The sequence below is a fragment of the Alexandromys fortis genome, unplaced genomic scaffold (assembly GCF_014885135.2).
Source record: "Alexandromys fortis isolate MF-2015 unplaced genomic scaffold, M_Fortis_MF-2015_v1.1 scaffold_8_1_9099942, whole genome shotgun sequence".
NCBI classification, from domain to species: domain Eukaryota; kingdom Metazoa; phylum Chordata; class Mammalia; order Rodentia; family Cricetidae; genus Alexandromys; species Alexandromys fortis.
The window spans coordinates 1442533-1453648 of NW_026067898.1; the positions used below are offsets into that span (position 1 = coordinate 1442533).

An 11116-nucleotide genomic window follows, 5' to 3' on the forward strand; every position below is an offset into this window, starting at 1 on the left:
AAGGACTTTGAGACATCAAAAGTTTTGTTCCTATATGCTAAGATCTAAAGAAGTGGAGTTCTAGGTCATTATTCATCATTCCAGTCTCTCCTTTACTTTTATTTATTATTACTTATTTTTTTTGTGAGAAAGGGTCTCACATGGCCTCTGTTGGCCTCAAACTTAACATGTAGCTGATGGCTTTGAACTTCTGACTCCCTACCAAACTGTTTTCATGGTGTTGGGGTCCAGCCCGAGCCTGGCGCCTGCCAGGCAAACATTCTGCCAACAGAGCTACATCTTCCGTCTTTCATATCTACCTCTAGCTTTCCTGATTAATCTTCCATTTCCCTCTACCAGCAGATTAAAAAGCTCTTATTTCAAGCTTTGCATGTGCCAATTTATATATATATATTCTGTATATATATATATACATATATATATATTCTGTATACTTTATACCTGTCAACACTGCGAGGCTATGACAGAATACGTGTGTCTAACTCCAGATTTGGAGACCATGCTGGAAATCTGTACACCTCGTCTACGCCTCTAACCTCTGCAAAGGGAAAACAAGGCTGCACTGTAGTCTACAGACAAGAGAAGATAATCAGCTCCTTTAAGATCACAAAGCTGTAGAGGCAGAACCAGAATTTGAAGCCAGTCTGACTCCAGAGTGTGTGTTCTAGCCTTCATCCTCCCTTAGGGAAGGTGCTGAGGTCCTCACAGACAAGCACTGGAGGAACCAGGGGTGTTAAACACAGTGTTGTTCCTTTGAAGGGAGGGCTATGTAACCTGTTTTCTGCCCAGAAGGCAGGGAGGGGATGTGGTTAACAGCCTAGTGACCTTTGGCTATCTTTGTGTCTGTGAGCACGTAGGATCCTCTCTTATCATGAGCTTGTCAGTCTCTAGGACCATCTGAACTAACACCGGCTATGTACATTGTGTTAAACCAAACTGCCTTCTTTCCTCCTGCAGATCATTACTGTGCTGGCCATGGCAGTCCACCACCCACCCACCCCCGCCCCAAACTGTAATTTTCCTGGCCAGGTCTGTTGGTGAACACCTTTAATTCCAGCGCTCAGGAGACAGAGGCTGGCAGAAGTCTGTGAGTTCAAGGCCAGCCTTGCCTATGTAGTGAGTTCCAGGTCAGCAAGGGGTACACAGAGAAACCCTGTCTATTTTCAAACAAAAGTACTTTTCTGCTCTGTGTACAAAATTTGTGCAAAAATTTGTGGAGTACGGCAAAAGTGGTGTTTTTTTTTTTTTTTTTTTTTTTTTTTTTTTTTTTTTTTTTTTTGAGACTGTCTCACTACATAGTCTCAGCTGATCTGGAACTCATGGTGTGGATTTCCCCGGCCTCAAACTGCATCTGCATCTGGAATGTCGAGCATGAAGTCCTGCTTTGTCTCAACTGGCTTGCGGTGAGCTTCTTGAGATGTTTAAAGGCCTAGTTCAAGCTTTGCCTAGTAATGGTAGCCTACCCTTGCACTTAATGTTTCTTATAGTATCTGGAAAATTATCCAAACAACTTGGAAATCAGTGTTCAAGCAAAGGGACGTACCTTACCTGGCCAGTGTGATGGCTCTCTGGGTAAAAGTGCTGGCCCCAAAGTTTGCTGATCAGAGAACTACTATAGCAGAGCAAATAATTCCCTGACCTCTGCATGCATGTTCTGGGTCTGTGCATGTGTGCATGAGAACACGCACAATAAATGTAATGCAAACTTAAAATACTAAAGCTGCTAGTACAATCATGACTTAGTAGTGTTGATGTTACATGTGGCAGATTTGTATGGTTGGTATTAGAAAGAATGTATTATTTGGGTAAATGGAAGACTCAGAGATGTGTGAGTTTTTTCCTTTGGAAACACGATGTGTAACAGGAATAGAAAGAAAAGGGGACAAAGCAAGCCAACTCGCATAGCTGGTGGCCTCGGTGCTTAGCATTTCATATACACTTCTCCAGAGCGCCACATCCTCAGGGCAGGCGAATCTCATCTGCTGCCCTTGACCATGGAGGGAGGCCAGAAGGTTAAGGTCCATCCTGCTACAAGGGGGGGGGGATGTCAAATTTGTGTGTAGGCTTCTGCTCTCTTGCCATTTCCACCATGCTGTGTTCAGACTGTAAAGCTTTCTACAATGTCTTGTTTATTGAGCCAGTGAGGAAAGCCAGGAACCAAGTGTGTGGGGGAACAAGAGATCTTTTAGCCTGCAAATGTCAAGGGTGATCATACAGAGCTGTGTTCTCATCTTCCATCCAGTCGGCTTTTATGAACAATGAAGGGAACACAGCACTTCTAGTGAATCAAAGAATGAGAAAATGTGTCTACATGCAGTCACAGAAGTTTACCTTTTCCTTGGAACCAATCCAGCATAGGATGACAAGAACATGAATCTACTAAAACATAGACTGTATTAGCTCATCTGTTCTTGCCAGACACAATGAGGTTTTATACCTAACGTGGTTTAAGGATCACCCTGAACTCTCTCATCAGAGGGCAAAGACTTGTGATAAAAGGCATTTCTAAGAAATAATTCACTTTTATGTGTGGTTCAAAGTATTCCAGAGACACTTTTTAAAAAATATACTTTCACAGTTGTCCCAGTAGTAATAAATCTGAAATGGTACAAAAAAAAAAAACCAAAACAAATAAAAAACTGACTTAGCTTATTGAAGGCAGCAGTATTTATGAAGTGTCTGTTTGAATGTAGAACTGCTGGGTACCACACACAGAGAGCAAAGTGAACTCAAACTGGTTCATAGCTTTTAGAAATCCTCGAGGGACTCCTTTTGTGAGCTCCCAGGCAATGCAAAGCTATTTGGGATGAGCTATATCCTGGACACAAAGAGATCATTTGAGCTGGCCAGCTTAATTTCTTCACAGAGCAAGGAGAACTGGAAAAAAAAGAGCAGATTTGTTTCTTAATTCTTTGCACAACCAACCTACATTTAATCCTTAGGCACCTTCCCAATCAACCTATCCTGCACATTTTCCAACCTATGCAGAAATAAATATCTAATACGCTCCAGAGTTGGCAACACTCGGAAATGGTTATAAACCTTATCCAAAAATTCTGATTAACATGTGTATTAAAACAAAATCAGTGTTTTGTCTTTTTGTTGAGACGGCTGCCTCACATGGTTTCTTGCTCATATTCTAATTCCTTCAGTTTGATATCCACTTCTTTTTATATTCATTTTGTTCAGTTCTTTTGTTGCTGAAAATGTTCTCGGCCTCGTCCAACGCCGTACTGTGCCAGGAATGTGTTTTGCTTTACGTACATCTTTTTGCATTTTCTCTGCTTTCCCAGGAATTTGCTGTAACAGTCAGCTTTCATTTGGAGCCCGACACACAGGAAGGCAAACGCTCATGGTGTTGGGTCAGACTGTTCCATGATGTGAAGAAAAGGCTCACTGCCACACCTTTCCACGCGCATGTCCAGCAGTGTCTGCACAAAGATGAGAAACTTATTTGGCGAACAAGGCTACAGCAGAGCCGGAGGAGAGAGAGGAATGACACACGGTCTGTGAGGCCCCTCTGCCTGCACAGTTACACTCATTTTTACTCTCTAGTCTACTTTGGGCTTTTGAAAGTTCAGATGCAAGAAACCCTTACTTATGTGGACTGCCATGTTTTGCCCTTGGAACTCCCGGAGTTTAGGTATAACTTCGATGTTTGTGCTCTACACGACCCACCCTGTTACCTCAACTCCCACTTTTTATCGTTCTCTAGAGGGTTGCAGACTTTAAAGTTCTTGCTGCTCCCAACACCTAGAAGACAGTTTGGATTTTCCTACCTTAGCGAACTTATTAAGGAAATCCCTCAATACCCTGAAGCTTTTCCTCCTTGGTTCTACAATCAATATATCCAAACCTTCCTCCAACAAAATAACCAAATGCCCCTCAGAGATATGTTCATAGAAGCAGAAAGGCACACAGGGAATTTGGGACCCTCTGTTTTGGTGACTCAAAAGCATGAATGTTCTCCATCTTTAGATTCTTAAGGTTATTCCTATTTGGAAATGTGGGGATTTCACAAATAGGAGCGTGCAGCCAAGACACAAAAACCACAATATACAGGCATAGCTACCTGTTGCCAAGGTGACTGTCACATTGCAGCTACCTTCTAGGTAGCTCCAGAGGTTACAAACACCCCACATCAGTCTCGCAACTGGAATAAGCATTGGAATCCCTATGTTCCTAACGGGGTAACTCAGGATTTAAACACACAGAACACTGAGTAATCAGAATAATGAAATAATAACAAAGATAGGGCCACCATGACCTTGAAGCCCATGCCTGTATCCCACTCTTCATGGCAGACATAGAGCCTCTGAGGAATTAGAGAGAGGAGAACGCATGACTTAACAGAGTTCTGTTGAAAGCTAAGTCTGGCAGGGCTTTCAGTCCTGGGAAAGAAATAGGCCATGATAAGTTTGGTGATTAGTATCTCAGGTTCAAAGGGGCAGTCCCAGGTATACCAGTTGTCTTAGTATTTCTATTAAAGGGACCTTCTTCACCACGCCCTCGCTCTAAGTGTCCCTTTTGAGATATAAACTATGTGTATCAAATTACGGACAAAGATAAGACCCCGAGAAAAGGCAGTGGCCACGTGACCAGAAAAGGGCATTGTTGTAGGAGAAATTCTGGTGTGGTACAATGACTGGTTGTTTTCAGTCCAAGTCTCTGGGTGACAAAATCCCAATAACGAAGGAAAAGAAAGGGGAAAAAATCTAGGAGATTTTGGGCTCTGGCATGTTGACAGGAAATGTTGTGAGCGGCTTATTGAAAATAAGGGGCTGGAGATGGAGTTGCTCATGTGGAAGTGATTACTGAAATCATGAAAGCAAGTGACACTGGCAAGGGACAGAACGCGAAGACGGCAGAGAAGCCCGGAGCACATGGGAAGGACCCACAGGAAAATGAAGTTAGAGGCGGTTCTGTCAACTGCTTCCCTGCCAGTCAGACGGCATTACCATCGGCCTAGGCGGGATGCTGAGTACCTATGCCAGCTTCACAGCCTATGTCCTGCTTAGTGTTTCCGTCACGTTTATTCTTGGTGGAAGTGAAAGGCTGAAGCACCCGTAGACTGAGTTCAGAGACAGCCGGGCCCACACAGTAAGACACAGACACAGCATACCTCAGCTATAGTTCTCTGAGAGTAGGTAAGGTGTTTGGTGCCTACTGAGAAAGGTATGTCTCCAGTTACGACTGCCACAATGAATTCAGGCAGCTATGGGAATCTGCAGGTGCAGCCTTTACTACTCTTCAAGACAAGTTTTTTTTTTTTTTTTTTGATTGACAGCATCTTTCAAATATATTGTGTTTGGCATGGTCACCAAGGAGAGCTTCTTCTGTGTGTGGATGCACATGTGTGGGGTTCACTGAGACCCCAGGTGACATTCCTTGGGAACCACCGTATTACTTTTCTACAGCTGTGATATGGCAAATTCCAGAGTATTTTGGGACATTCGATCCCAGAGGGGTAAGACTTGATCATTACTGCAGAGAAGCAGGAATGGCTGAGAGCTAACACATCTAATCCCAAGCAGAAAGTCAAAAGTTTGCATTAGACATGGCTCTGGTTTCTAAACTCAGTTTGTCTCTAGTGACATACTTCCTCAAAGCCGCAGCTCCGCAACCTCCCAAACAGTGCCTTCAACTGGGAACTAAGTGTTCAAATGCCTGAGACTATGGACGGCATCTTAATCCAAACTACCGGATCTGTGCACCCATGTGTGCGTGGGCCCGTGTACCGTGGCACACACGTGGAGGTCAGAGCACAACTTTCCAGAGTTGGTTTAGTGTCACATGGGTCCCTGGGATCCAGCTCAGATCATCGGTATCACCAGGCCAATGAGACAGGGTTTCCACTTAAACCTGTGGCTCTCTGATTAGGCTAGATTGGGAGGCCAGTGAGCTCCAGGAATTCACTTGTCTCTGCTTTTCAGCACTGGAACAAAACCCCCTACATTTACAAGGGTGCTTGTACAGTAAGTCTTTAACTGATGAGCTCCTTCCGAAGCCCCTGGAAAGCTTGTCCTTTGATGCTAAGCATACCCAGTAGCAAGCTATGGGGAGACACGATTGTTTTGAGATGGGACTGCAATATTCAGTGTGGTTAGAACGCATGAGCCTATGCAGATGCTGAACAGCTCTTTTCCAGAAAGGTTTTATAGCCAAATGATTCATCAGTGACGTGTTTAGCGGACATGGCAGAGTTATCCATACTGTATGCTCTCTGAATTTCTACAGCCTAATTTTAGAAGCTTGGGTCTTGAATAGCTGCCCTCATTTCAAGATCTTTCCTCACATATGGTGGTTCCATGACTGCAACGGACCTGAAAATTCCTGCAGTAGTGACATAGCTGTTGCAATGCTCAAACAAGACGTAACTTATGCTGGTGGTGGTGCTGGTGTAAATAAACTTACTGTGCTGTCAACGGCGGAAAAATAAAGCATATGAAGAGTCAGGGTATGGGGGTGTGCCTACAGTACCTGGGACGTGGTGATGACCTAGCCAACATACTTCTTCTTAAAACAAATGAACAAGCAAAACAAAAACTAACCAATACCCCATGTGCCCAATGGAATTATGCACAGTAACCATCTGATAATATACAACCAGAGTATTGGTTTATGACTTCATTATATTTTAATATTCAAAGTGGACTTCTAGCCAGGAGTTGTTGGTGCACGCCTTTAATCCAAGCACTCTGGCAGTTCAAGGCCAGGCTGGTCTACAGAGTTCCAGGACAGCCAGGGATACCAGAGAATCCCTGTCCCAAAAGACTTCTAAGGCAGGCACAGAGGCTGACAGATGACACAGGCCCACAAACACAAGCTCTCAGGAGGTGGGAGGAAGTAGGCTCAGATTTTCAGTCTTCTGCACACACCCAGTCTCAAGGTCAGTCTACAATGAAACAGCTGAGCGACACCAACAGCAGCCCTACACGTTTGCATCATTGTCCCTCCAGCTCTGCTGACCAATGGTTCTCGGAACGCTTCAACAGGAAACAGCACTGGATTTGCACCTTTACTGACGCTGCCACTCGAGCTCCTTTACAGCTCCACAAGGCCTTAAATACATTGTCACTGCTTTTTATATGAAAAGATCTCAGAAAGCAAAACAATTTATTGGGAGAGTCTCTATTTACAGAATTAAAGACTGAATAATGCATTCAAATGGTGAAATAAAGTATTTGCTGACCATGAAAGAAGCCCTGATCTAATTCCCAGCACCACAAAATGAGAGTAAACTACAAATTCACCTGCATGCTATTTTCATTTAATTAAACACAGCAGGCTGTGAAGATGACCCACTGGGTCAAATGGGGAAAAAAAAAAAAACCCTTTAGAATGTGGCTTGATGTCCTCCTCCCCTGAAAAAAGGGGCCCCAAACAAAAACCAGAACCAGTGTTTAACAATCTATAAAGGTGTACGGAGAGTTCAGTCTTTGCAACAGGTGGTCTTACATCAACTGGACTGTTCACTACATGCTTGAGAGCTGTGTTTTGATGGCTGGAGACGGCTCAGAGGCTGAACAGCTCTTGCAGAAGACCCAGATTCAAGTTTCCAGTGTCCACACGGCAGCTCACAACCTTCTGTAACTCAAGGTCCAGGGGATCTGATGCCCTCTTCAGTATGTGGTAAACTCACACCAGCACACATAGAGAAATAATGTTTAACAAAAACTCAGCCTGCCTCCTGTAAAACGGATCCCATCAAGGACAGGTGGAGTCCTTATAAACCACTGTTAGGAATAAAAGGGCACAATTTTAGAAAACACCATGAAATCCTCTTTAAATGTTTAAAGTGCGAACCACACGTTGCTGTGTTCATACAAAGATCTGTGCATGACTGTTCAGATGGTGACCTGTAAAGGCCTTAACCAGAAACAATCCCAGCCAACAGGTGCAATTTCCAGAAACATTCTATTACTACCTGCAATTTCTAATTATGACCAGTGAAAGCAAATAAATAAAAAACATGATTCCAATAAATTATAAAAATGTGAACTAACCTAAAGTGTTACTTTCCTGGGGGTATAGTATCAAGGTGCTAATTTAGGAAAGGGTTTCAAAAGCGCATGAACAATCTTGGGAAGATAGACATGTATCATATACAGACTGTACCCTTGTAAACACATCACTAGCTGTTACATAGCAGATGTTTACTGCCCCGATTTGACCTTGATAAAGCTGTTAAAGGTTGAGTAAAGATAGCTGAAAACTAACTTAGTTCCACTACAGCAATTTATAGGAATTCCCACAAATCACAGGACTCTTTGAGACTTGATTTACTTTATTTTTTTAAATATTTATTTATTTATTTATTTATTATGTATACAATATTCTGTCTGTGTGTATGCCAGCAGACCAGAAGAGGGCACCAGACCCCATTACAGATGGTTGTGAGCCACCATGTGGTTGCCGGGAATTGAACTCAGGACCTTTGGAATAGCAGGCAATGTTTTTAACCTCTGAGCCATCTCTCCAGCCCCTTGATTTACTTTATACTTAGGTGTTTACTTACACATTTTTTGTTTGTTTTTGAGACAATCTTACAATGTTGCTTTGGCTGGCCTTGTGCTGGGACTCTGCTTCCCAAGTGCTGGGATCAAAGATGTGCACTATCCAATCTGATCTAATAATTTACAATTTAAGCTTACAGTTTGAAAACAAAGTTTTACCTGAAATGGAGGCCCACATCTCTATGCAAACCCAATGTAAAACTACTACTTTCCAGAGAAGGATCTTTGAACTTCTGTAGGTAATGTGCAGACTGTCATTCACTTCCGCATTCAGATGAGACATAAAGACCGTGCAAGAATGGACCTGTCAGCTGCCTGCCTAGGTCTGCGGTCAACACCTGAACCACCACTGGCTCACTCTAGTTTGTTTCCAAGCCTTTACTGTTTGCCTCAGGACAAGTTCAGTCAGTTTTGCATTTTGTCTTTTCCTAAGTAAAAAAAAAAAAAAAGAAGGGGGGTAGGAGAGGAGGAAGAAGAAGAGGAGGAGGAACAGGAGGAGGACAGGGGAGGGGAGGGAAGGAAAGAAGGAAGAGGATCGACAACCTTTTAAAAATTGTTGATGCCATGCAGTTCTGTTCAGGGAACATGAGGGATGGTACTTCACATTGTGTATTTAAGAATCTTAGCCAGGCGGTGGTGATGCAGGTCTTTAATCCTAGCACTACAGAAGCAGTAGACAGATCTCTGAGTTCAAGTCCAGCCTGGTCCAGAGTGAGCTCCAGGACAACCAGAGATGCACAGAGAAACCCTGTCTTGAAGCCCAGCCCCTAAGCTATTTATGTGTATGAGTGTTGTCTGTCTGTCTGTCTGTGTACCGCAGATATATATGCATACCACAGGCACACCTAACACCCACAGAAGTCACAAGTTAGATCCCCTGGAGCTGGAGTTGTGAACCACCACATGGGTGCTGGGAATCAAACCTGGATCCTCCACAGACAATAAATGCTCTCAACAACAAAATCACTTCTCCAGCCCTAGGAAACATTTTTAATTAAATCTGACTTGCATTTTTCTCCGTACAGTAGCATGCTACATATGGACGCAGAGGCCTATGAAGATGAGCATTATTAAACTTCTGTCCCTGCGAATGCCCCTTGTGAGGCCCTGGCTTGCCTGTTGTCACCCTATGACTCAGCTGTGCTAATACCGCTATTATTTGACTTTTACAGATGCCTATAGTCAGAAACTACCCAGTAATAGAACTGTTAACCATTCCTTCCAGTTGTCACTAATTCTGAGGTAATTACATTTGTCAAAATATGGACTGAGAAGGCTGTATGTAGGAATATATATATAGACATAGGCATGCATTAACATTAATAAAAAAAAGAAGCCATGACTTTAAAGAGAGTGGGGAGGGTTGTATGGGGCGGTTCACAGGGCAGTGTAGTTGTCAGGAGCTGTCTATGGCCTCCTATGACATCCAAGTGGTCCCGAGGCTGCAATGATTTTTAAAACACCGTCCTCTCGCTCAGCCTCCCGGTGTCCTGGGTGTGAGCCACCATGCCCGGCTGCATCAGACACTGATGCTTTGTCCTTTCAGTCAGACAATTATTGGGGGGGGGGGAGCACACACGCACACACAAAACATTGGATCAGCTCAAATTAGACTACAGTTGTTTCAATTTTACATCATGAAACACGTCAAAGCCACCAAACGATTACTTTGCTTCCCAGTAGGTGGCTGGCGGTAGGTCTCTAGTACAAACAAGCTAATGAACCAAAAGCATACATAACTATTTGGTGTGGGAGGTCCTTCTGTGTATGTGTTGCCTTCACTGGCTAATGAATAAAGACTCTGCCTTGTCCTGAGATACAGCAGAGTAGACCTAGGCAGGGAAAACTAAACTGAATTCTGGGAGAAGAAAGGTGGAGTCAGTGAGACACCATGTGGCTGCCAGAGGGGAAAGAAGCAAGCTGATAGCTGGAACATTACAGGCAGGCCATGAACCTCATGGTAAAATATAAAAAACAGAAATGGGGTTAACCAAAGACGTAAGAGCTAGCTAGCAATACGCTTAAGTGACTAATCAAGCAGTGATTTAATTAATACAGTTTCTGAGAGATTATTTCGTGGTCTGGGTGGCTGAGAAGAAACAAGTGGCCTCCTGCTACAAGTATTACACTATTTTCCAGTAAAGTGAGTTAGGAAACCAACCAACCCCCAGCTTTCCCTCTATTGAGGGTAAGCAGTGCAAGACATGGAGGACCCACAGGTCTTGGCGCATCGGGCCAGCAGTGGTGCAGGGTGTGTAACTAACACGCCTGCCTCCACACATCCACCTGCTTTCTGGTTAGATGGTGAAATCGCAAAGCTACAGATATTCCCCTTTCCCTGGCTATCAGCAGTGTGAAGATTCGAAGGTGAACACTCCTAAAACCATCTAAAGCTACTGCATATGATTACATAATATGCTTGCAGCCTGGCAGGTCTCAGTTACTGAAATACCCTAACTATATATTCTGGCTACATTTCTGTACATGATGTAAGGCGGTTCTGAAAACACATTAGAAGTCAGAATGGTGACTACATAGTTTCCTATGACATAGAAGTACAATTTAGGATCCACACGGAATGAAACACAGCTGCACAGGTT

General features: G+C 43.5%; 1 protein-coding gene across 2 annotated transcripts; it reads left to right on the forward strand.

Moving 5' to 3' along the window:
* The first annotated feature begins 1278 nt into the window (after window positions 1-1278).
* On the forward strand, window positions 1279-7904 carry LOC126487762 (uncharacterized). Of its 2 annotated transcripts, none has more exons than XM_050120758.1 (2): window positions 1279-1403; window positions 3294-5272. In XM_050120758.1, exons 1-2 carry the CDS (start codon window positions 1320-1322, stop codon window positions 3984-3986), a joined length of 777 nt encoding a protein of 258 aa, XP_049976715.1. In that variant the 5' UTR covers window positions 1279-1319; the 3' UTR covers window positions 3987-5272. The 2 variants fall into 2 exon arrangements, with proteins under 2 accessions (XP_049976715.1, XP_049976723.1); XM_050120766.1 differs by lacking the exon at window positions 1279-1403 and adding an exon at window positions 6238-7904 and having other exon boundaries at window positions 2310-3643.
* Window positions 7905-11116: the final 3212 nt, after the last annotated feature.

What these genes read in the sequence shown, in the direction of transcription:
- LOC126487762 (XM_050120758.1), top strand. Translation starts at nt 1,320, where the DNA reads ATGGTGTGGATTTCCCCGGCCTCAAACTGCATCTGCATCTGGAATGTC. An exon ending in TTTGTCTCAACTGGCTTGCG is followed by an intron (nt 1,404 to 3,293) that starts GTGAGCTTCTTG and finishes CTGCTTTCCCAG; the next exon opens with GAATTTGCTGTAACAGTCAG.